Source organism: Terrapene carolina, unplaced genomic scaffold (assembly GCF_002925995.2).
Source record: "Terrapene carolina triunguis isolate 2854851 unplaced genomic scaffold, T_m_triunguis-2.0 Scaffold66, whole genome shotgun sequence".
NCBI lineage: Eukaryota > Metazoa > Chordata > Testudines > Emydidae > Terrapene > Terrapene triunguis.
In genome coordinates, this window is record NW_020664417.1 from 53,761,996 (window position 1) to 53,789,272 (window position 27,277).

At 37.9% G+C, this 27,277-nt stretch overlaps 1 protein-coding gene across 1 annotated transcript; it reads left to right on the forward strand.

Annotated features, from left to right (window-relative positions):
• Nucleotides 1-4,196: 4,196 nt before the first annotated feature.
• On the forward strand, nt 4,197-26,104 carry CHIC2 (cysteine rich hydrophobic domain 2; the record flags this gene model as incomplete). The annotated part of the gene is made up of 5 exons (XM_024216246.2): nt 4,197-4,286; nt 4,700-4,855; nt 20,808-20,864; nt 21,031-21,090; nt 24,270-26,104. Coding segments are annotated over 5 exons (414 nt in total), but the record flags the coding sequence as incomplete, so codon positions are not given.
• Between the last annotated feature and the right edge of the window lie 1,173 nt (nt 26,105-27,277).

Sequence of the window (27,277 nt, forward strand, 5' to 3'; positions counted from 1 at the left end):
GCATGAGAATTCAAGAATAGTCCAGAAGGAAGACAGGCAGTCCTTAAGAAAGAAGTATGAAATAAAAAAGTTTACCAACCTGAAGATCCTGCATGTTCGGACATGTTCCTTTCATCATCTTCAACACAGCTTCCTCCTTAGAAGGAACACGTCTCATGATGTTTCATTCGGGCAACCAGGCCTTGCATTTCTTTGTTGCACTGTTTGAATTTTGCACGCATGCCTGTCTTACCCACAGGTAGAGGAACTTCATTAAAATATTCCCAAACTGGGTCTTTCTTACGGCCTGCTGCCATTATAGGTTTTCCCTTCTAGTGAGAGAATGGTATCAATGAAGGCTACACTCAGAAAGATCAAGACTTCTGGAATACGCTGCTCAAACAGTTTCACTTTTGTTTCTACTACTGACTGTCCCTCCCTTCTCACATTTCTCTCCAGACTTCTTCTCCTTGTCCAGATCTATTCTGCCCCCAACGATCTTCTATTCATTAAACTTCTTGAAACTTTGCGCTTTTAGAGAGAGGTAAGGGATTGACTGTGTACACAAATTTGCAGAGGGACAATAGGGTTGTGGTCTGTTATTTCTCACCTCTGTGTATTATTTATTAATTTAAAACCATTTGTGCAGTTAACAAGCATGTTATCTCTGGAGACACAAATCCACAGTTTGAGAACTGCAAACTAAGCATCTCTGATGGTATCTTCTAGACCAGTGGTCCCCAACCTTTTTCGTCTGGCGGGCAAAAGAAAGATTAACCTAAATAATCTATACAGAAGTCTCTAGAACCCCATAAGATTGGGTCCCTGTAGACGAGCGGACTCACCCCTGCAGCGCCTCCTGCTGGTGACTTCCGGGAATTAGCTCGTTCCAGCTCAGGTACCCTGTCTCTAGCTCCCTGCAGCCAGGCCCTTCTCTCTCTGAACACAAAGAGAGACTGTGTCCTTGCTCCTGGCTCCCAGCCTTTATAGGGCCAGCTGGGCCCTGATTGGGGCGTGGCCCAGCTGTGGCTGCTTCCCCAATCAGCCCAGGTCTTTCTTTCACAGCCTGCCAGCCCTCTCCCAGGGCTGGTTCCAACCCTATCAGGGCTGGAGTGGGTCACCACCCCGCCATAGTCCATAATCCATGAACTATTGGAACTCATTTACAAAACTGTCCTTAAACATTATAAGAATATATTGTCTCATACTATAGAATTAGAATTTATAATCCCTATTCCACAATGAGATATCTTTGAGCTATAATGTATCTTAATTAAAACTATCTTTAGATAGGTTTTTTCCTCAAAAAGCATTTTATCAAATAAATCTGATTTAAAGAAATCATTGATTTTTATCCACCCTGATCCCAACCAATACCACTGTAGAACAAGAGCCTAGGTTACAGAACAGCAGACCAAAGGAGTTTTTGACTATGGATTTCCAGTTGGGTTATGTATAGTAAGACTTCTAGATCAAGGTACAGACCTATTTTTAAGCACCTTGTTCTATTCTGTATCTCTTCGTAACATTTATTTTTTCCATATTATTTGTGTAATCCTCTGGCCATTTCAGCCCACTTAGTAGAGATGTTAATCATGTGAAGTAGCAGCCATTGAGCAGATGTACTGTCACAAAGTGACCTGCACGGGGGAATGATTTCTTTAACACCTTTCCTTACTCTCAAACCTCAGGGGAACTTTTCTGCACACAGTCCAACTGCTCAAGCTTTTCTTTGGGGTCAATATTTGTGTCCTGGACAATTTAACCTCTGTTTCAGGCTGTCTGTAGATTCAGTTCAATAATACTATGTAGTTTGGAAGGCTATCATAATTATAAGGGCTAGAAATGTAACTTTATAAAAATAAAAGCTTAAATTCTACACAGGCTTCTGGGAAAGGCCATCATTTGCCAAGTAAAGTTTCCTACAGGATATTGGTGAGTGGATTTGTCAGGTTTTGTATATTATATTCTGGAATTTCTTCTACAAGATTACAGTATGTACAGTCTTCAGATTTGCCTCAAATTTACAGGAAATCTGTTTAGTAGTTTAAAGCTGGCAAGTTGAAACTTTTTTCTCATCTAGTTCTTAAGATCTGTTCAAAGCTAGAATAGTTTACAGTGTTAGACCACCTCACCTCAAGCATTAAACATTAATAACTTAAAAACTATCCAGTCAGATTTCTTTGGAGTTGGTTGGCTTTGTAGAACTCAATGAGGATTAATAATCAAGTCAAGAGGGAAGACTCTTAGGCCTCAGTCCTGCAACTTGTCCATGTGGGTGAACACTTCAAAAAGCCAAATGAAATCTGTAGGGCTCCATATGGCACAGGGCTTCCCCCCCATGAAATAAGTTGCCAAATTTGAACTTTATGTACTATAGCTATGTGGTTTTTTTTTTTTTTTATTTCTAGAATGACAGTGTTTCTAAGAAACACCAATGCAATATATTTTCCTAAAATATAGCACAGCAGTGCATACCCAGTAGGCCAAATTGAATTAATATGTAATTGTCATATTTATGTATTGCTGTGTAATCTAATTCTGTTGCCATTGCATAGTTGCTCATAAGATGTATTACTGACGTGATTCATGCAGCTTTGGCTGTAATATTTGTGGACTTAGCTTGACTTTACATATTTTGTGGGGGTTTTTAAATTTAAGTGTTGACCGTTAAATGGGCGCTGTCAACTTTAATTTCTTTCAAATTGACTTAAAAAAAAGTTTCTGATAGTGTCCTTTAATTATGTCCTAAAATAATTCTTTGAAAAATTAACTCTGGTTTTGCTCCCTTGCTTATGCATAGAACAGTGATGTGGCTGGGCCTGAATGTAAAAACCCTGAACATGCTCCCCTTCCTTTCTTTTCAAGGTGCATCCACACTAGGGAAAAAAGGTGTTTTTACCACTTGGTATGAAAATACATCTTTTTTCCTAGTGAAGACAAAGCTTCAGTGCATACAACAGCCTGTTCAGCATCAGCTTTGCCATGACTTCCACTGGTAATCACCCTCTTGCAGGGTTTGGGGAAGGGCTGGCACCATCAACAAACAGTAAGGCCTTGTCTGCATTTAAAACCTATACCAGCAAATCTGTCGGTCAGGAGTGTGAAAAATCCCACACCCCTGACATAACATAGCTGTGGCAACAAAACCCTAGTGTAGATGCAGCTGTGCCGACGTAAGAGTGCACAGGCACTGACTTTCAGCTTTCCCTGGGGGTGCTCCACTCCCACTCCGCCCTGAGGCCCCACTCCCACTCCGCCGCTCCCCCAAGGCTCCACCCCGCCCTCCTCTTCCCAACCCTGCCCCACCCCTCCCCAAGGCTCCGCTCTGCCCTGCCTCTTTCTGCCCCCACTCCTCCTCTCCCCCCCCCCCCCCCCCCCCCCCCCCCGAACAGCTAATTGGTGTCAGGGGGGGGGGGCGGGGGGGGGGGGGCCTGCTGAACAACTGATCGGCAGGGGACTGGTGGGTGCTGAGCACCGACTATTTTTTCCATGAGTACTCCAGCCCTGGAGCACACCACGGAGTCGATGACTATGTAAGAGTGCTTTTGTCGGTATAACTAATATGGTTCAGGAAGGTAGTGTTTCTACACCAGCAGAAAAACTCATGTAGGTGTATGCTGTATCTACACTGAAAGGTTATGCTGATATAGGCTCTTTAGTGTAGACATAGCCAAAAGTACATTACATTAAGCAGTGGTTCTCAAACTTTTTTTTTTGCGGACCACTTGAAAATTGCTGAGGATCTCGGCGGATCACTTAATGATCTTTCCAAATGTTGTTTGTACTGTTAGCTAACTATTGTAAAGCGCTTTGGATAAAAGCACTATATAAAAAAACCCCTTAATAATAATTACTGGTTTTTTGTTCTACAAATAAAAGCACACAACTCGTATTTTAATATCAGTAGTCTTATCTTTCTAATGCAGTGTGCCCTCTCTTCCCTGCCGCAGCAGTCCCCAAGCTAGGGCTGGGAAGGAGGGCCGTCTCTCCTCAGCAGCCACAGCCCTGGAGCTGGGGAAAGTCGCCTCTTTCTCTGGCCACCAGAACCCTGCATGTCCCAAATTCCCCCCACCCCCTCTTCCCACCCCACTGCCCCCTCCCCCCCAACCCTTCAGATGGAAATGTGATTTTTTTTTTTTTAAGTTTGTTTGCTTTTGCAAAGGAACCTTCGTGATGAGGCATTCATTAGTCTCTTAATTGAATGATTGTGTTTCTGGTATGATCTACCTTTTTTTCCCCTCCCCCCCAGATTTGGACTGAGCAACAAATTTGAAGCAGAATTCCCTTCTTCTTTAACTGGAAAGGTGAGTATCTATGGATAAGTCTCATTTAGAAATTTACTTATAATAGCCTCTAAAACTTAGAATTTGGGTAACAAGATTTTGCTACTAAAAAAGCTTGGTATTTGGGTTTCTACATATAGTTGAGCTTTGCAGGAATACTCATCATTTAAATTACAGATCTGTCTCATCTTATGTGAGGGTTCCGTTCCGCGGTTAGCGCGTAAAGCGAAAACCGCTTATAGCCAAAACCCCATTAAGTTCAATGGCGGGCTACAGGTATAGTATTAAAACTGTTCGTTGTTTTTCTCTTTTTTTTGTTTTTGTTTTTTGTTTTTGCTGACCGCGTAAAGTTGAAATCGCGCATGTTAAATGCGTGTAAGATGCGACAGACCTGTATATTGCAGTAGTACTGGATTATTTTTCTTTCTTCACAGGTCGCACCTGAGGAATTTAAAGCCAGCATCAGCAGAGTTAACAGTTGTCTTAAGAAGAACCTTCCAGTTAATGTTCGATGGCTACTTTGTGGCTGCCTTTGTTGCTGCTGCACATTAGGTTGTAGTATGTGGCCAGTTATTTGCCTCAGTAAAAGAGTAAGTTGGATTATATTCTCATTTGGCATTATCTGTTGTAAATCTGGAAATTGTGATTGGGTTCATTTGTGTATTAGTTTTTTGTTCATTTTCAAAACTCTGTACGTTAGGTCTGGTCCACGCAGCAGCAAAATGACAAAAAGTGTGAATTAAGCTTATTTAGTTATTCATTGCAAGTTGTGACCAGTCCTTAATATTACAGTGGAAACTGTACAAAACCAGTTTAGTGTACTTAAGCAAGTATATGCTATTTTGAATGTTTCAGGTAGCACGGCTATACGTATACATTTTTATTAGGGCTGTCAATTGCAGTTAACTCACGCGATTAACTAAAAAAAAAGAATCGCTATTCATTGCACTTATAACAATAGAATACCAGTTGAAATTTATTAAATATTTTTGGATGTTTTTCTACATTTTCAATATTGATTTCAATTACAACACAGAATACAGAGTGCACAGTACTCACTTTTTATATTATTATTTTTGATTATAAATTTATGCACTGTGAAATGATAAACAAAAGAAATAGTATTTTTCAATTCACCTCATACAAGTACTGAAGTGCAATCTCTTTATCGTGAAAGTGTAACTTACAAATGCAGATTTTTTTTGGTTACATAACTGCACTCAAAAACAAAACAGTGTAACACTTTAGAGCCTACAAGTCCACTCAGTCCTACTTCTTATTCTGACAATCACTAAGACAAACAAGTTTGTTTACATTGATGGGAGATAATGCTGCCAGCTTCTTATTTACAATGTCACCTGAAAGTGAGAACAGATGTTTGCATGGCACTTTTGTAGCTGGATATGCTAAACATTCGTATGACCCCTTCCAGAGGACATGCTTCCATGCTGATGATGCTCATTAAAAAATAATTGGTCAATTAAATTTGTGACTGTACTCCTTGGGGGGAGAATTGTATATTTCCAGCTCTGTTTTACCCGCATTCTGCATATATTTCATGTTATAGCAGTCTTGGATGATGACTCAGCACATGTTCGTTTTAAGAACACTTTCACAGCAGATTTGACAAAATACAAAGAAGGTACCAATGTGAGATTTCTAAAAATAGCTACAGCACTCGACCCAAGGTTTAAAAAGCTGAAGTGCCTTCCAAAATCTGAGAGGGACGAGGTGTGTAGTGTGCTTTTAGAAGTTTTAAAAGAGCAACACTCCCATGCAGAAACTACAGAACCAGAACCACCAAAAAGGAAAATCAACCTTCTACTGGTGGCATCCGACTCTGATGATGAAAATGAACATGCGTCAGTCCACACTGCTTTGGATCGTTATCAAGCAGAACCCATCATCAGCATGGAAGCATGTCCTCTGGAATGGTGGTTGAAGCATGAAGGGACATATGAATCTTTAGCGCATCTGGCACGTAAATATCTTGCAACGCCAGCTACAACAGTGCCATGAGAATGCCTGTTCTCACTTTCAGGTGATATTGTAAACAAGAAGCAGGCAGCATTATCGCCTGCAAATTGTAACCAGCCTTGTTTGTCTGAGTGATTGGCTGACCAAGAAGTAGGACTGAGTGGACTTGTAGGCTCTAAAGTTGTACATTGTTTTATTTTTGAATGCAGGCTTTTTTTGTACATAATTCTACATTTGTAAGTTCAACTTTCATGATAAAGAGATTGCACTACAGTACTTGTATGAGGTGAATTGAAAAACATAATTTTTTTGTTTTTTTACAGTGCAAATATTTGTAATCAAAAATAAATATAAAGTGAGCACTTTACACTTTGTATTCTGTGTTGTAATTGAAATTAAAATATTTGAAAATGTAGTAAACATCCAAAAATATTTAAAATAAATGACATTCTATTGTTGTTTAACAGCGTGATTAATCGCAATTAATTTTTTTAATTGCTTGACGGCCCTAATTTTTATACATACATGAATAACAATTTTACGTCAGAAAATAACTTTCAACAATACAAATAAATACAAGAACGTCTGTTACTTCAGCTTTTCCATAATATTCTGTTTGTACTTGTCAGAATATTAGACAATTATTTAGAGATATTGGTTGAAATGAGTTTTAAGTTTTGAAGAGCTATTGATTATGCTGACAAACTGATTACACTCCTAATGATTACAGATTTTTAATCTCATTTCAAAAGACCTTTTTTAAATATATATGTCAAATGAAGTGATCTGTGATCAGAATATTGGATCTTCTTTCCAGATTCTAAATGACGAAAATACTTTAGTGTGTTAATAATCTAGACTTTGTGCTGGGGTCCACACTTCATTGCTTCTGTAGGCTGTGTACATTGCATACCTCAGGGGCTCCTTGTATTTCTTCCCAACTAGCGCTCTGTGTGTCACCCTCCCATCCCCTTCTATTTCAGGGACTCCATGCAAACCCCCTTTCCCATGCCAGGGACTCTGCATAGCCCCCATGTCCCTTTCCCCCCATTCTACTCCCCCATGCCAGTTGCTCTGTCCCCCCCCGCCCAGGTCCTTTGGACCTCCATACCTGGGTCCCCTAATACCCACAGCATGCAAAGGTTTTAATATTACAGACAGACAAATGGAAAAATGCCTTCGAGCTGAGTGTAAGACGTCACTTCTCTCAGTTGGTAAATCAAGACTGAGCTCTTAAATTACAGTACGCCTGTTTTTTGTTTGTGATTTAAGATTAAAACCAAAATAATTTTAAATTAGTTCTTCCACTTATCTTTTTAAATAGTTCAGGGTCCTGAGGTTCTGTTTTTTTCTGTGCTATGGTTGATGACATCACTAAAACCTAAAACAGTTAAAGGAGCTTGCTTGGGATTAGATGTTAGTGATATCCTTAAATATTGCAGAAGCTATGCAGGCACTTAAAACCCACATTTATTGGTAGGTAAAAAGCATTTTTAAAACAGCTTCTCTTACCAGTATTCTTAGAATACATGTTGGTGTATGTAATGAAGCCTGAAGAAGAGACTCTCTGTATTAGGCAACTTTCTGTCTTAAGAAGCCTCCCCAAAGTGTCTCCATTTTTGCTCTTTTATTAGTTAAGCAGTGACTTTTTGTCAGTCCCCTGAGTGATTGCTTAGGACCAGTTTTATTGTATGCAAAATAAAATTAAGACACATTAACCTTCATTAGAGCTGATCCTGCTTCTGTTGGAGTCAATTGAAAACTCCAGTTGACTTCAATGGGAAAAGGGTCAAACCTTTGGCTTTTGTCAGGGCTTGAAACTGTCACCAGCTCCCATGGCTCCTTTCAGTTAGACTAGTTCAAGATGGTCATATGTCCAAGCCCCAAAACACTATTACAGTTGACAGTGATTAACCACTTGGATGGCAGTCTCAGTAGAGATACCATGGACTGAATGTGCTTGACCTATCGTCTCAGCCCAAAATGTCCTTTTGCAGTCAGGCCTGTGGTGCAACGGAAGGGAAACTTGCACTGCTACTACTGAGGCTGAACTTGTTCTGTGGATAAACAGATGCATGGCATGCTGACCCTGCAGTCTTGCTCTGACCCATTTCTTCTCCATACTGGATCAACCTTAGTGTGCTGTTGCAGCAGGAAGTCATTAGCAACATGTAATAGGGTGGTAGGCTCTAAGATTCTGAATAAGGATGCAGGTTTCCTTGTAATTATCCTAATGTGAAGTGCTTCCGCCCTGCATAAAGAGGCAGAAAATTATAGCTGAGTTATACTGACAGATGCATCTTATCTCCAATCAGGATATAAGAGGTTGGAGTATATGAGACTGAGGGAAGTAGGGTTTGGGAGGAAAAGGAGCCCTGCAGGGAAATCCTAGAAACTAACAAGTTTGAGGAAAGTTGCACCTCTGGTTTGTTGTGTTTGTTGTTGTTTGAGTTACCAATAAAGGCAAGGTGTACCAAGGGGATAAGTTTGGGGTGTGTGTATCTCTCTCTCTCTCTCTCTTTAATATATTCTGTTCAGAGCAGGATGGAAGCTATGCATTTAATGATGGCCTCAGTCATAGGATAAAACACTTTGCACAAGGAGGGAAAATGAGCAGCTTTGTTAAATGGATACTTAATAGAAACAATGACAGCAAACCTGGGTTGCAGCGCCCACAGGCATGGCAACTGCAGTTCCGGGGTTGTCCCACATGCACCACTCATGCTGCCAGGAAATCCAGTCTCTTTCTTAGCAAAACTGGAACCAGAAGATAACCCAGAAACATATCTGGTTACATGAAGAGGGTTCAGCCATGTATCTCTGTCTTACACCTGAAAAGCTAAGTGACTCATTAGCTCAGGCTTGAAACCCAGAAAATAGGGACATAGATGGATCTAATAATGGATCTTTACTGACAGTCTGTCTGCAAGAGTGCAGATGTGGCAGAACAATGTGTTCACACTGGCAGAGGCTGTGCAGTAAACAGAGAGCATCTTGGAGGCTGATCCATCAGAGAGACCGCAGCCGCAATGTAGAACTGAGAGAGCTTCATTGTTTGTCCAAATGACTGTCATGGGGAAGAATAAAATGGCTTAGGGCCTCTGAGAGAAACTGGAAAGGACAAGGATGCTCCTCCAAACTGAGATCCTTAATCCCAGATCTGGCTGGGGGAGAATTCAGGAATTGAGGAAGACAATCACAGGCTGTCCTCCCACAACTGCCTTGCAAACCCTGGTGTAAGTTGCATGAAAGAAAGGTGATGGGGCATGTTGGGGGCGTGAGGGGCTGGAGCCACAGTGTGTAGAGATTCTGGGCAGTGCTGCTTCCCATAGATGTCTGGTAACAGACTATTACAGCTTAGGCAGCCCTCCAAGATGAAGATGTGCTGGGCCACGCTGACCCCCTGAGCAGCCCTGAATCTGGAAGGTGCACTTTGGGTTCCCCCTTTTCCCCTAGGTTGTGAGTGTTGCATCTTTTAGCAGTTCAACACAGTATCTTGTCCCCAGACTCTAGAAGAAAACCACCAAGTCCTCCTTTTCTGTTTCACTTGTGATCAACAGAGACACATATAAGTATATATTCTGAGCATTGATGGAGCATGAGTATGAGGAAACGTAATCTTGCTGTGGTAATAGCTTTTAGCTTGTATGTAATGTAGCTATGCAGCTAGGTGTGAGGGATGTTCTCCTAGTAGATGTGGACTGTGTCCAAACATTAGTGAGGGAGGGTTTGGTCAGAACTGAGCAGCACAACCCATTCAGGTCATCTTTGTCCATCAGAACTTGTATACCCATTTCTCACTGTGTAATCCCCCTACAAGGAGTAAAATAAATGGGCTTCAGAGTGAGGTATCCTGCTCATTACCCTAGCTGGTTATTTTGCGTGGTCCCACTGGTCCATTAGATGCTAAAATAGTTACCAATTAATGCTGTTAAAATTTGGAGGAAGTTTGGCAGGGAAAATTTGAGGGAAAGGGATAGAAAACGGGAGCATTGCAAGAGGGAGGTGGTCGTAAGAAGGAAGGCGCTAAGATGCACAGTAAAAGATAGCAGAGGAAAAACAGAAGATAAATGTATCCTTTGCCAGAGATAGCACCTCTCTTGTCAGTCGACAAAAAAATCCAGCTTTAAGAAAAGCCAGTTCAACCACCAAGAAATAGCAGGAACAATAGGGGTTTGCTAATTCACCTGTTGGAAGGCAATCTTGTTAGCTTTTTGTTTGTTTGTTAAATATGACCTTTATTTCTAAAATGTGTTCACTACTTTTCACATTTTGTCTTTGGAGGTGTATGTTTCCACTTACACAAACTTAGGAATTAAACCCTGCAGAGGACTTCAATTTTCAGGGCTCTCAATCCCCCAGAAATGGAGTACTAAATTTACCTTAAAACATGTTAAAAATGGGAGTATGGACTGGATTCCACTAGCCCTTCTGTGCTGGGGACTGGTTGTAGACTAGCCTTGCTAGTTCAACTGCTCATCATAGTAGTAGTAATCAAGATGTGTTAGATTGTAAATTCTTTGGAGCACGGACTTTCTACTTATGTATTTGTACAGTACCTAGCACAAAGGGATCTTACAAAACTGAGCGACTGGGCAACAAAATGGCGATGAAATTCAGTGTTGATAAATGCAAAGTAATGCACATTGGAAAACATAATCTCAACTATGCATGCAAAATGATGGAGTCAAGTGACTGCACATGTCCATTCCTCTGTAGGTGTGTGTGCAGTGGCGTGAGGCACCAGAGGGTGCTTGCACTGCCCTGACTGGTACTGCTGAGGGAAAAATCTCCAACCACTGTGCATAAGGTGCACACATACACCTACAGTGGAATGGTATGTGCTACGTATCTCGAAGAACAACAGTTACGGAAAGGTAAGTAATTATTTTTTACCACTCAAGAAAGAGATCGAGTCCTCGTGGACAGTTCTCTGAAAACATCTATTCACTGTGGCAGTCAAAAAAACTAACAGAATGTTAGGAACCATTACAAAACGGATAGATAATAAAATAATATAATGCCACTGTATAAATACATGGTACACCCCACCTTTTTACTGCGTGCAGTTCTGGTCACCCCATCTCAAAAAAGATATATGAGAATTGGAAAAAGTACAGAGAAGGGCAACAAAAATGATTAGGGGTATGGAACAACTTCCATATTAGGAGAAATTAAAAAGAATGGGAGTGTTCAGCTTAGAAAAGAGATGACTAAAGGGGGGTTATGATAGAGGTCTGTAAAGTCAGGAATGGTGTGGAGAAAGTGAATAAGGAAGTATTTATCCCTTCTATAACTAGTGCCCTACCAAATTCATGGCCGTGAAAAATGCATCACGGACTGTGAAATCTGGTCTTTTGTATACTTTTACATTATAGTATACAGATTTAATAGGGAGACCAGCATTTCTCAAACTGGGGATCTGGCCCCAAAAGGGGGCTGTGGGAGGCAGTGTTGCAAGGTTATTTATTGTATTGCCACCCTTACTTCTGCACTGCCTTCAGAGCTGCGGGGCTGGAGAGCGGCAGCTGCTGTCCAGGCACCCAGCTCTGAAGGCAGCGCAGAAGTAAGGGTGGCGATACCACAACCCCCCCACAACCCTCTTTTGGATCAGGACTCCTACAGTTACAACACCATGAAATTTCAGATTTAAATACCTGAAATCATGAAATTTCTGATTTTTTTTTTTTTTAAATCCTATGACTGTGAAATTGACCAAAATGGACCATGAATTTGGTAGGGCCCTACGCATAACATAAAAACCAGGGGTCGTCAAATGAAATTAATAGGTAGCAGGTTTAAAACAAAAGGAAGTACTTCACACAATGCACAGTCAACCTGTGGAATTTATTGCCAGGGGATGTTGTGAAGGTCAAAAGTATAACTGGGTTCAAAAAAAATTAGATAAGTTCATGGAGGATAGGTCCATCAACGGCCATTAGCCAAGATGGTCAGGGACTCAAGCCCATGCTCTGGGTGTCCCTAAACCTCTGACTGCCAGAAGCTGGGACTGGACGACAGGAGATGGATCATTTGATAATTGCTCTATTTTGTTGATTCTCCCTGAAGCATCTAGCACTGGCCACTGTTGAAAAGCAGGATATTGGGCTAGATAGACAATTGGTCTGACCCAGTATGACCATTCTTATGTTCTTATTGTATCTCTCTCCATCAATGTTAAAATATTATGTGGGCACCTTCTGGAGATTACTGACACATTTCACTTGTCAAAAGTTAATGAAGGAAGGTGTATTTTCAATTGTCCATATGTACCTAAAGCTTACAATTGGAGATGCATTGATATTTGCATGAATCATTTGGAAAATGATGCAATATGCCAGTATGTATAATCTATAAACTAATGTGATTCATGTCAACTTCTAGTGACTTTGTTTCGGTATTTTATCTTGATATGTTTTTTCATAATTCCCCAGAGGTAAAACAGTAAGAATAGTGGAAGAAGCTTGGAAAACAGTGTTTTGGATTTCTCCGGCTTTATTTCAGCCAGATAAACACACTTGTATGGTTTTACTGGTTTTCATTGTCTTACAATACAGCTGATATTTATCAGAATATAGATTCATCACTATCTGCTTGTTCTGTCTACAACTATCTTAAAGCATCTCTAGGTTTTTCAATATTCTCAATTGTATATTGTATTTTTCTTTAATGTCCTATAAAGCCCTAAATGTTTTTGGGTCTTACTGAGTCTCTGTTCTTTTGATTTCATGGTAGCTGCCATCAACAGTGACTTGAACTGACAATCCTCTGACTTTTAAAAATAATGTAAAGCTGGCAGGGCATTTTTAGTAGTGGGTCCTTGGCTCAGGAAATCACTACTCCACTTCTGTAGTATCAAAGCCCAGTTTTGATAAACTGCAGGGCACTCTGCGAAGACCTGTCGGTTTTTTACCAGGCTTTTTTGGGAAGTAGAAAAGTGAGTGAGGTTTTGGAGTAAATGGCTGAGGGACTGTCTTTTTATTTTGCAACCTTTTTTTGTTAAATATTATTTTTGGCATGAGAGAACATCTATACGAATATGAAGTAAATTGCAAGATATTCAGTGATATATAACTTTTTGTGCATTAAAGTTCATTTTTTCTCATATTTCAAAAATAATCTTCTAAAGTTGATTCAAAATTCAACATAATAGAAAGTCTATAAGGAATGCTACTTATGTGAACATTAGATCATTTATGTATTCTGAATAAAGTTTATATTTATGATTCTATCTAGGTGCAGGATATGCCTTTTAAATGTAAGAGCAATCATTTTTTGAAACTGTTATAGTGAATACTTTGAATGCCAACTTACTGATCTTTCTGAATTAATTGCATTTGTATGTTGGAATTATGCCTTTGAACACTTTTAACAGTAATCCATAAAGGATATATATGTCTACATACCATGGCAATATTTGAAATGTTTTAGATATAAACAAACTACAATATGTAGTATATAAAAAAATAAACCAAACAAGTTTTATTGATTCTAACATTAGCTTAAAAAAATAAAATCAATAAACGTTTAAATAGTGATGTGGACCTAGTAGTTTATAGTCACTAATTATGGTGATGGCTATAATCCCAGCAAAGTGCAATTAACCAATCTGAAAGTACAGAAAAGAAAAGGAGAGCAAATATACGGTAATACAGAGAAGCAGAGATTGTAAAAACATAAGACTAATAAATTCCACTGGAATGATTTATGTTTGAATGATATAAGTCTGGCATGAAAGGAAATGTCCTCTTTTGGCCCTAATGACAAGGAAGCAAAAAAGAATATATTGGTGAAAGCAGAAAAGAAAAAAACTTGACCCATCCTAGAGGCACTGTATCTAGAGCTGTGAAAATAACCTGATTTGTTTTTTTGGTTTATTATCAGTTCTGAAAAATTGGGCAGGAAGGATAAAATTAGTTTGGCCCGAACTGAAAATGACAGTTCTTAGCATTTTTGGCAAATTGAAAAAGTTGGGAACAATTTGTTTCTGGTTGAATTAAATGTTTTGTTTTGGGAGCACTTTTAACTTTATTTTCTTAACAGAAAAAAAAAAAAGACTAGATTGACAAAACCTGTGGTGCTGGTACAGCCCCTGTTCCCCTCCTTTATGATGGCACTCACCTGGGATGTGTGGCATCCTTGGGAGCAGGGACTTGAACCCAAATTTCCCCCCTCCCAGATGGGTGCCCAACTATAGGGTATTCATTGGTAGGTCTCGCTTAATCTCTGCTGTGGAAATTGTTCCACTTTGTATGAAATTGTTAAATAGTCATTGGCGCAGGGACTGGAACCCTGCCAGCTCAGTGTCCTAGCCACCAGGCTATAGAGTCATTCAGTCGCACTCTGGCCCAGTGACTGTGGTTCACCAGAAGGGAGTTATGGTCTAAGAGGCCAGAGTTGCGGAGGATTAAAACCTTTCATGTTGCTTAGGGAGAGGAAGATCATAAATGGCTTTTTTGTCCCCATCTTTGCATGTACATCCCAAATGTCTCCCACCAGTGCACCTTCCATGGGACAGCACAACTGCCTTGGTAGGCAGCAGGCTCCCTTCCATGCTAGCCACGTCCCATGGTCCCATATGCATCCCTGCTTCTTCTCCCTAACTCCACACAACCCATCTCACTCCTACCAGGGCACCAGGCTGTAGCCCCTGGGACGTTTGGATTGGTGGAGCAGGGATGTGAAGTTGTAGGGAGACCACAGTTTTGTAAAGAGTGCATGGAGTAGTGGTGCTTGAGCTGAACGGGGAACCTGTGGTGGAATAAGCAGAGCGGAGGGGGGCTGCACTCTGACGAATGGGAGAATCCTCTGTATTCTACTTCTTTCATCCCAAGCAAGCCCAATGCGCCCTATGCCCTTACCAATCCAGCTTTTAGGTATTCACATATATCTTGATGGTAGATGAGGGTTGTGGCTGATGGCAGGAGTGTGTTGAGGAACAGGGCTGTGGGAGATTATGGGAGGAGTCAGCTCTGTGCAACGCCAGTAGGAGAAGGGGGTCTGGCATAGGAAAGATATTAGAAAATCTGTAAGATTTCTCCAGAGACACACTTGCTTAGCTTACAGTTAAGGTTGCTCAAGTGCACAGCCTCTCAACACAAACCATAAAACCAAAGGAAATCACAAGTACATAATCCAACTGCACACTTCAGTTGCGCGTTCAACTTACCTATCATGCCACCTATATCACCCCACAACTACACAGACCTCCCTAGATTCAAATGAATGACACTGTGTTGATATACTACAATGCTAAACGCTAACAGTTAACTCTCTACAATGATATTTTCACATGATTACAAAATTCTCTTTTCATAACTCTTAACTGCATTACTTTCTCGCAAATTTCCTGCACAGATATCATCCCTCAGTTGTTTTACTTCTCTCACTGTATTACCACCATACCATAGTTCAGATATAACAACCACATGTTTAACTGTTCCCACAATCTCAACCTAAACACATTTCTCTAACTAATTTGGTAAGAACTGAGGTAAGCATTTGATTGTAAGAGGGAGGTCTATGTGGTTTTTTTGTAATCTGGGATGGTGAGGTATGTTGAAAAGTGGGGGTGAAATGTATTTAACTTGTGACTTCCTTGGCTTTCATTGTGTTGGTAGGATGTGTACCTGAGCAACTTTAACTGGAAGCTAACACATATTTGTATGGAGATAAACAAGAAGTTGTGTGTAAAATTTCCTTTTTAGGACGAAAGGAACCTAGGTCAGGGTACAGATAAGATAAGGAGCCTTTCTGTCTAGGTATTTAGTACAACTCCTGTAAGGCCCCAGTGTTGCAAAGTCCCAACTAAGAAGTCAAGCACACGCATAAGTCTTTGCAGGATCAGGCAAAAACCATTATCATTTGATTGTGTAAAGGCTTATGTAAAATAAATGGTGGTCTTGGTGCAATTCTTTTTGGACATGTTAGCACCCTTGTTGGCAATTTCAGGAAAGAAGCCAAAGATCGAATGGACATGAAAAATGAACCTCCCTATCAACCCCAGAGGAATGTGAACAAAATTAATAGGTAGGGTGAGAAAGTTGCATTACTACTGGCCTTGTCCCTGTTCTGTTTGTTGAATAGAGGGCTTCATTCTCCAGGACTGTCACTGTTACCATTTATGAACAATACAGTCCTCTAAATATTTACAAAAATGTAATATGACTAATCCTTAGGAATCCACACCTTAAAGTATAGGGAGGTACTCAAATAACATGATGGGTGCCAGGTTATAATAATTTAATATTTGCATTGCAGTAACACCTAGAGGCCTCCATCAGGAATTGGGTCCACATTCAGCTAGATGCTGTAAACATGTGTGTGAAGAAGGGAGTAGGTTAACTTGAAATTGAATGATACGAGAGGTTATAGGATAAGTGTTAAGCAAAATTGTAGGATGGGGTATGTTGTGTTCTTTTCTGTCTTTGTTCCACAGAGACACAGAGGCTTGGACTCGTGGATGGAAGCTCCACCCAGACTGATCATTTGGAATTTAAGGGGTTTGAATTTGAAGGATCATTGTTTGGCTCCTGAGGAGAGGGGGATCTAGATTGTGATCAGCAAGGGAAGCACTGCGGAGGTTTTACAAGATTGCTTTCCCTAGTGGAGTAAGAAGTTGAAGGGTTACTGAATCCAACTGTTATGTATGTTATGTTTGCTCTGGTTAAATAAGTTTAGTGGTTTTTCAAACCCAGTAGTTGGAGGCATAGTCAATCGGTGGGTTTTGAAGAGATCTTCAGTAACATAGAGTTATGAAAAGCAGCCAGAATCACTGACAAGAGGAAGATTAGAGGGGTAAAAGGGCTATTCTGATGATCCAGAAACACCAGTGTTGAATAAGGTACATGCCCAGGAAGAAGCAGGTTGTCGCCTCATATAACAGAAAGATCTTACAGTCTACGTAATTTTGATAGATAACACTTAATTGGTGCCTGATAATGACTTGTCACACTCATATCGCACCTGAAAAACCACACAAATTAAATAACTAAAGAAACGCAACATAGCATTTTAACTAAAGGACTCAACTTTGCTCCCTTTGCAGACAATGGCAAAACTCCCATTGACTTAAATGGGAGCAATATCAGGCTGAAAGTGTTTATTTTGGCTTTAGATTTCCTGGTGGTTGGCAGAATAATTTTTCAAAGGAGGCCATCAAACATGCACATTTTAGAAGCTGAGTCAACTCTAACTGCATGTAAGAATTTAAGGTGCTATGGTTTCATTTTACTGAAATGTCTCCTTAAATTCTACATCCAGCCAGTTATTTGAAGATGAATTTGTTATGCCACGTTTTTTTTTTAATGGAGAGTAAAGATCTTCTGATTTGTCACATCATCTGTTTGTCCTTTAACAATTTTTAAAAAAAAATTAAAATCAACTTGAATTGGTAGTTTAGTTTTGTTGCAATATTGATTTTAATTTTTTTTTAAATGGGGACAGTATGAAATCTTCCTAATAACTAAAGCCTTCTTCCACTTAATTTGTGCTTTTGTTGCTACTAACAAATAATTTGCAGTATGGGTTTTCTGTACACCATTGATAGGATCTATGTGCTTGTCATCCCAGTATGCTGGAAATGTTACACTCAAATCAAGGGTTCCTTTCTGGTTTTGTATGTCCTCACCTGCTCCTCACTGTAAATCATTGAGATGTCAAGTGTAGTGATTAATTAAGCTGCACGTGCAAGTGCTTTTTTTCACCTGTCAAGTAGGAAAGAAGACTTGCTATAGACAATTGTTTGATGCTGTTTAATTCACTTCTTTTTCCCTGAGCTGTGGAGTTTGCAGTAATGTTTTACATTTAAATTTTCATTCACATTTTTATAGCTGTAATTCAGTGTTGGTTTACGAATTTTAAATCTCCCAAGGCATATTTACAGGGGGATATAAAGTACTATAGTAGCAGTTTTACATAAGTGAGCAAGACCAACTGTATAATATAGTGTTATCAAATGTTATATAGTCAAAAGTGTATTAGTTAGAGTAGTTCTAATTGGAGACAATAGATTACAGTTTTTAAATAAATTGATTAAACCTATGCCACTAGTCTAACAGGTTTAATATTTGTGATGATATTTTTACTGTAATGAAGGATTTTTTAATATTTTATGGAAAGTACTTTTGGTCCATTCTGTGTGCAAGATTTTAATATTGTATGCTCAGTTTCTTGTGTGTATGTATTATATGCCTTGTATAGTACACTATCTATCTATATGTGTGTGTGTATGCGCACATGTGTATGTGTACAATTTTATTGGAATTTGGAAAGCTTGAATGTTTGTTTCACTCTTTTTCAGGCAAGTAGTAAAATTAAATTGTATTGTGATCTTAATCTATTATTAAAAGGTCCGGGAAAGGAAGATTACAAGGTAGATTCAGGTTTTGAATCAGTTTTGCCATTGGTTTAGCAGCGGGTGGGCAGGCAGATGCCTGCTCAGAGTAGAACCTATTGCCATTTTTCACCATTGATAGAGTAGCCTTTCAGAGTCAATGAGCTCTGTCAATGTGAGCTTGTCAAGGCTACAACTTCATAGACCTGAGAGGCGGTTTGAGAGGTCAGCCCTTTTCAGGTTTGCTGTGATGCAAATGAACTTTAATGCTTAAACAACTATTGGAATTTTTATGTCTGCTCCTTGTTCTTTTTTCTTCACAAAGTCATTGACGAGACATTCAGTGCTTTTTAAATTGGAAGTTGCATTGTGCTAAAGACCTAGTACAGATTTACGGAGGGCTGAAAGCAGTTAGATCATGTTCTTTTCATGGTGCGATTAGAATCAAATCGATTTCCCTACAGCCTTCAGCATTCAGATGGCAATTTTAACAAAGCTTGGGGGCTAGACAAGGGACAAAACGACTGAACTGAATGTTAATTACACTCTGCAGCCTTATTTTCTTTTGATTTGGAGCTGACTGGCAACTAAATTAACAAAAGTGTGACCATAACTGCTGCCCTATTTTCATTTAAAAGGAGAGCAGACTCTAAAAGGCTGTCTTTACAAAGAAACAAGTTAGGTCTGCTGATCATACTTAAAGGACACCGTCTTAAAAAATAGTACTAGTTATAATAATAATAATTAATAATAAACAAAAAGAAACCCTGAATTCCAAAAACTGATTAAATAAATTTAGTCACTGACAAAGCCACCTCTTCTTGTAATGTCTGCTTTTAAAATATAATGTAGTAGAAACACAACCCAATAATGATTATTCATAGATTATAATTAATTTATTTTTAATCATATGACCATAGCTCAGGCTTAAACATGTTTGATGTTGAAAGATTATATGGTAACTAGGGAGCAAGTAGCTGACTTTAAATAAATATTAACATTTTGCATTTGAAATGCCAAGCCAATCAATTGAAAACAGTTGTTTAATTTTTATTTTATTCAGCTCATACTTGCTTGACACACAGATTTCTAGTTTGTGATTGTTAGTGTTTGTTTATACTACCTCTGTTATTTTGCAATAATAACAGCAAGATGCTTCCTACTTCATCCCCATTGCTTTGTAAGGAAGCTGCAGCTGCACTAAGTTGCAGTTGATCCTTGTCAGTACTGTGTCCTTTTGCACCTGCAGCTCTGTTGGTCTCATCTTAACACCTGGCATCATGAATTATCCTCTTTTATTCGTACTTGCTAGCAAATCCCATTAAGGGCTGAGCAGTATACATTGCGGCAGTCAAATGACCATAAATGTCAGAGTACATTTCTAAAATGTAAGTATAACTAAATTATTATACTCAGATACTCAAAATATCTCTAGGCGTGAAGCTGTACTTCAAAAAGATCGCTGTTTTTCATTACATTTTGCATACATGAAAATTGAGTGAGAAGTTATTAGAATTGCATAGATGCAAAATTTCAGTTGTAAAGATTTATCAAGGTTTAGATTTCAAAATATCAGAATTCTTTGCATGAAATGTCAAATGTAAAAGCACAGATATCCACATTTTGAGAATCTGAAATATTGGTATTGCACTGCATTTTTGTGTAAATCATAGATTTTTTTTTTTAACCACTTAGCATTTGTGCAAGTTACCATCTTAACTTTCTATATTTGGATTTTCCTGGCTAGTTTTCAGAGCTAAAGATATAAAAGATTTTCTTTAAGGTGTTGGTTAGATAGAATATTAGATATTTATACTTGACCTCTTGCATTACAAAATAAAGTTTACAGCATCTTTCAGCTGTTCAAATAGTGACGTTTTGGAAGCAGTATATTCACATTCTTACTGAGACTTAAAAATTGTCTGAAAATTGCTGTTGAGTACTCTTAGGAGACATTTTTAAGTCCAAGCAATTAAAACGTATGTATGAACCATTGTGCTCAAAAGTTGTAATGCTTTTTTCACATTGTCCCATAGTTAATTTTTACTTTTTAAAAAGGGTCATTTCTGCTCTAGTTACTGTTTAATACTACAGAAGTTTTGATAGTATTGCAGACCACCCTGTACTCAGTCACTGTCCTATACCTCTCCCCTTTTCACACAAAAGCAGCTGCAAAACAAAGTTTTTCTAAAACCAGTCAAGAGTAAAATTCTTTCTCATTTGTCTTCCAGACACGAAGATCGATTGAGAAGTTATTAGAATGGGAAAACAATAGGTTATACCACAAGGTGAGTGCCGCAGGGAGCAGCTTCGTACTGTTGGAGTCTGAATTGCACAGTATGGAAACAGATGCTTTTGTTGAACGAAAAATATGAAAGGTGGACAAATGGGCTAGTCTGTGTGCTGCAATAAAATACAGCTCATTTTTCTTCTTTTTCTTTCCTCCTTGTCTAGCTGTGCTTGCATTGGAGACTGAGCAAAAGGAAATGTGAAACGAATAACATGATGGAATATGTAAGTTAAAGGGCTGTTTTGTGAGTTTCTCTATTAAATGATCATTTATTTTGCTTCTGATCTTATTCTTTTCATGATTATTAATCAGTAAAGGTGTCAGGAGCTTAATCGCCTGAGTGCAAGGATTTTCTACGGTTCACAGATGCATGGTTTCATGTGCAGGACTGATTTATAAAGTTATGAATGACTTGAAAACAAGGCTTCACTGTGTTCTGAAAAATAATAAATTAATTGCCAAGATAAAATAGCTTGAACGTGTGTTGATGGAGTGTGAAATTTTAGATGCTGTATAAAGAATAACCACAACTTTGGTTACGCAGCAAGTCAGATATGGCTGTTTTATATAATGCTAATCAAGTCTAAAAGTATGGAAGAAGACCTTTCAGCTAAGCTGTTGGAGCTTAAGAAACCTTTAGCCTTTATAGATAGTAACTGCCCCATATCTCAACTGTCTTGAAAGTATCTTTATCTTTAATAGGGTTACTAAAATATTTTTAAAATCAGTCTTATAAGTAAGCTACAAAAGACACTTCGGTTTGGTTTTTATTCCCTAAAAAGTTCTCAAGTTATAGAAATATATACGCTGAAAAGTTGCATGCCTTCTACAGTCAGTCAGTATGGGATTTCAGTTTGCTCACCTAGCTGTTTTCTTGCTCTTTTATTTGTTTTCTGTTTTATTACTGTTTTCAAAAGCTTTTGAGTGCAGTCAAGGGAGAATGAGTGTGGTGAGATGAGTCTGTTAAATTGATTAAATCATTGAAATATGTAGGATTTCCTTAATAGGAGAAGCGAGTGGGCCAGGAAGGGGTTAACTATTGAAAATAAAGACTAACCTGGGAGAAATACTTCTTAAATATGCATGGTCTTTTGTTATGTGATATTTTGTCTATTCATTGAAACAATAAAGCCATCATAGACAGCATATAAAAAGATTGGTTAAAATAGTGTTTAAATAATTAGAAATTATCTTAAAATCATCTTTTCACTGCTAGCATTCCCCTTTCTTCCATTTTCACACTAAATCCTATTTCTAGCCTGAAACATAAAAGATTTTTAATGTCTCTTTTCACAGAATAGCTCTATTCACTAAACTGAATAAGTAGATTTTTGTATCATTATCCATTATATAAAACATGTTAATTTATGATGAGATGCATGATATTTCACTATAAAAAGAAAATTTCAGTAAGCTGTTTTGAGCTGACCTATATGACGATGTCCTGCTTTTTCATCACTGAATGCTTCTGTTTTTCTACAGAAGTAGTTAGCATTGTCACCTCAAATCCTTTACAGACTAAACTGAAACTAAGCAAAAGAGGCTACAGGTTTTTTTTATTAATTTTGGAAGGTGGCTTATTAGAGTTTAAACAAATGTTCACCTTTTATTAGGTGAACTTGTATGAAATTATAGTCACTTTTTATATAGTGGACATTCTGTTAACTAAAGATTTTAAATCAATTGGTCTACTTACAGGAGTAAAGTTAAGCTTGTGCATAAGTGTTTGCAGGATCAAGATCTAAGAGTGAGAAATATTTTTAAAAGCTTCTAACAAGTTAGCTGTAGAAATATTTAATATAGTTATTTTAATCCAACATTGATTTTCCACAGAACTTGTGTTCTATTCTTTCATCTGTAACTAGTTAAGATGCTGGTCGTATTAAAGCTGTTTTGAATTTTCCATTTATAAGTTAACTTTAAAAAGAATTGGGGGGAAAAATTAAGCTAAGACTTTAACAAATGAATGCCAAAATTGAGGCTCCCATATCCATATTTAGGCATCTAAATAGGGCTTGTCTACAAGAAGGTTTTATCTGTTGGTCTTGATGCTAAAGAGCGTACAAGTTGTTTCACTCCACCAGTATAAAAAATGACTTGCACCTCTTCAGCTTATTCTAGTTTGAAACATGGCCTGAATTTCAAAAGCACTCAGCAGCCCAATTGAGGGCAGTGGTGCTCAGCATTTTTGAAAATCAAACTATTTACTTAGGTGCCTACATTTATATTTAGAAGCCTAACTTTAAGGCTTTGAAAATCTTGGCCTCAGTGATCAAATCCGTGGATTAAACATCCCCTCCCTCTCCCCCCACACACTCATACACACCTTTTTATAAAAGACAGATGAGGCATTTATCCTTTAAACAGCCAGTTTTCTCCCTATACACCCAAATGTACCTACTGAGTGTCAGCTTTTTGTCTGTTTCAGGTAATAGGCTTTTTTATATGATAGGTTTTTGATGATGAAACGTATTAGTTCAGAAACGTTTAGGAATGCAATTTTAATTGATTAGAAGAAAGGCTACCTCCTTTTACTAGTGTGCTTTGAATTGCACAGTTAGAAACCAATAAAATTCAATTACATTCCTTTGTTGAACAGAGTAGGGTGTTAGGAGTCCCAATCTTACTGATGTGTCAGTAATTTTATGGACAATTTTATGGAGGAGGAAAGTTTTGAAAGGGTAGTTTTTCTTAAGATGCCCTTCAACACACACTAAGGGATAGATTATATTCAGATATGTTATATTGATGGCCTCCTATAGCAAAATGGCTCACACATTAGAATCTAGGTCTGAATATTCATGTTGAAACATAAGTCAAGTTTCTTTTTACCTACCTGAGAATTTGTTTGATATGGAGATGGCCTTGAAATATGTAAGACAGAAGATTAGTGGAATAGTAATTAGTACTTTTTATGGAAAATCATTGAAACTATAAACATTTTTTTTTAATTTTCAATTGATTGCAAAACTGATCTGAACTGAGAACAACTGCTGATAGTTTGGTTATAAAGTTATTCTTACATGTAGTCATCTTCTCTTTTTAACATTCATGTCTTTACATTTTGTTAGAAAAAAATTGAGCCAGTTAGCTGAGTTTGTCAATGAATAATTAGCTGGTGGCTTATTTTAACATGACCTGTGAGCCATACGTTTCTCTATCCCATCTGATACTCTGGCTGTTAAGGTTTACTGCCCTTAGATAGGCACATGATGTGTGTGTCATTTCCTAGTGGTCCCTTACCTAAAAAGGGTAGCATGGCCCTTGATTGTTCATTCCTTCCTCTCTCCCCACATTTTTAGATAATTGTAAACAAATTTTGTGAGTGGTTGCTGTGATGAATTTCAGTTAATGGATAAGACTGATGCCAAGTTTCATTAAATTTGTTTTTCTTTTTATACAGGTCATTCTGATAGAATTTTTACCAAAGACACCGATTTTTCGACCAGATTAGCATTTGCTTTATTTATAGAGACTTATCCAAGTATGTTGTCTTTCCAATGGTGCCTTGCTTGGTGCTCTCCTGGTGGTGATATAGCATTGGTTCTACAAATTATTGTGGTGTTTTTTGTTCTTTTTGTTTTTTAATAACAGCATGTTCTAAGTGCATTTTGTCAAAATTTGCAAAAGTCATTTCATGCAAATGTTAAGTACTACTTAAGTTATTACTTGTACTTATTATGTTTGTTAATGTATCTTGATTTTCAGAGAGTCTTTTATATGTGTGTGTGTATATATACATAACATAAATATACAGCTGAAAATAGCCTACAAGCGAGCAGACTTTTTTTAACCCATAATACACATAATGAGTTGACTGTAAATTGTGGAAGTTCTTTTAATCTTTAACCTGTATACCTAGGTAACTTCTATGACCCTCTCCAGATTTTGCCTGTGACATTCTAGTTGTATATTTTTATTTTCCCTTTTTTTGCGGTGGGTGGGGGAACGAAGGGAATATCAGCCAGCCACCTCTACTGGGATAATGAGCTATGCTTGTTTGAAACTGTCCATTTTGGAACCCAAATGTCAATGCACCATTAGAAGTCTCTGTGCTCTTTTGTGAAGAAATCTATCAGCTGGTTCTGAAGAAATTCTACCTTAAAGGTTAATAAACCAGAATTCAAAGTATTTTACTTAGACTAGAAATATCATGGAAAGGTTTGCATGCATCTAATGATTACTAGAGCTCAGGATCACAAAAATACATTAGTATTGCAACTTATAATGTATATATCTTAATTCAGGTTAATGCCATGTAACAGCTTTACTCTTTACTTCTTATTGTTTACCAGATCTTGTACGCAAGGGTGCAAAAATATTTGTTTCAGTAAATGTATTGTCCCAAGAAAATCTTTTTTGGGTTTTTTAGGGTTTTTTTAAAATGCATTTATAACCTCACACAGGCAGTTGTTTCAGAGAAACCTTGAAAAATACAGTTCCAGACACAAATGCAGACGGATGCCATGTATCACAAAATTAGTCAAAGCAGGGTACACTGGACAATAGTGAGAACTTAAGAAATGTATTGGATAAATATTTATTGCACCCTGATTTCTTCCCATTTAGGTTTACAAGGTTTATTTTCTGCACCAATATGATTTTAAAAAAACCTGGATATGTGATGTATGCTTGGGTCAGGCCAGTTCTATTTCATTCTGTTACTTATCTCACTTGGTTGTACATATATTCATATATGTTTGTTTTTAATAGCTACTCAGTAATCTTATTTTTTAGTTTGTTCTTTTTATGTCTGGAATTACCATACATGAACATTAATGTATGCTAAGAAACTGTTCCTCATACATCTGTGGTAGCAAGCAATAATGTGAATTACTATGACAAACAAATATACTCTGCATAATATTCGTATGAATGAAAAGTTGATATCACTACATGAATACTTTTCTCTTTTTACTCTTTTAAATACATGTTTCATTTCTCATTAATATATACAAGTACCTGGATGTTATGAACTATTTTTGTATACTTCAAAATAGTTATTCTCTATAAATCTTCACTAGCGAATGTCGTATTCATTGTTTGATATTGGGAGCTGTCTAGAAAGGTCAAGGGTTTTCTCTGAATTATCTTAATCTGTGTTCTCTATATATGCCCCAGACTAGAGATCTTCCATTACTCAGCTTTTATCTATTGAAGAAAGGAGCTCTTGTGTTTTCTGTGTAAGCTGCAGGTATGCTTTACTGTTATCAAAGTTCTCAATGGACTGTATAAAATAGCTCTTTCATAGACGTATTGTTGAGTATCTGTTATCCCTTCCAGTTCTCCATTGGTATTTCATTAATGAAGAAGTGTCTGAGTGGCTGAAAGATTTTCACTTGAGGCATATCTCTTGTAAAGTTTATATGTGGTACTACCCTGTGTTAACACAAGAGCCATGACTGCTCAAGGTGTCAAATTTGTATTAACCAAATGGATGTCAGTCTAATTTTATCAGACTTTGCAGCTCATTTTTGAAACTTCTGTATCACCCTTTGAATATCTGTTGTAGAAATCCAAATTAGAGCTTTTGTAGATCAAAAACTTTGGAAATTCCTTGATATGAAGGACAAGTCAAAATATATGAAATGCTCTAAGAAGCAATTCTCATCACACTCAATGTCGCTGACTTGGGTTGGCCTCCAGAGAGACTCAGGAGTTTGGGATCATTGAGGCAGTTATGGCTGACCAAGATTTTTAAATCTTTGTGGTTTCTCCTGTCAAAGTAGACCATTCATCCAGTAGTAGTTATAAAACTTCTTTACACGAAACCCTTAACCCCTGAACAAAAATAATATAAATTGGAGATGGAAAAGACCTTAAAAAGTCATCAAGTTAATCTCCGTAGCGGCCAGTAGGGATTTTTTTAACATAATTTCTAATGTTTTGTCCAATCTGCAGTAGGTTTACGTGTCTCTAGCAATAGTTTCATTTCCTATGAGTCCAACTACCAAAATTAAACAGTTTATAGTTTGGGCAGGCCACAAGACAATGATAAGGAGAAAAGGGAATCAAAATGCTACTTTCTTTTGCAGGATATTTTCAGGCTGCCCTTTTATAATTGAAAAGCAGTTAACACACTAGACTAGTCTGCGTGTTAACTGCTTTACAATGATAAAGGATAGCCTAAAAATATCCTACAAAAGAAAGTAACCTTTCTGATTCCCTTGAACTAGTTATATTTGCTTGAACTGTGAAGGCTGGATATGCACTTAAGATTTCTCATTTGTATTCTTTTTAATTAACACAGTATCTAGTTATGTCTATTTAACCTTTAGCATGAAAAACTGGTGCTAAGGGCATCAGTGACTGTATTTGAAAGTTATTTTAGATAGTTGATTGTAAATGCAGTTGCCTTTAATAGTTTGGCCAGGATTTCTCTTTCTTTCCATAGTATAAGCAAAGAAAATC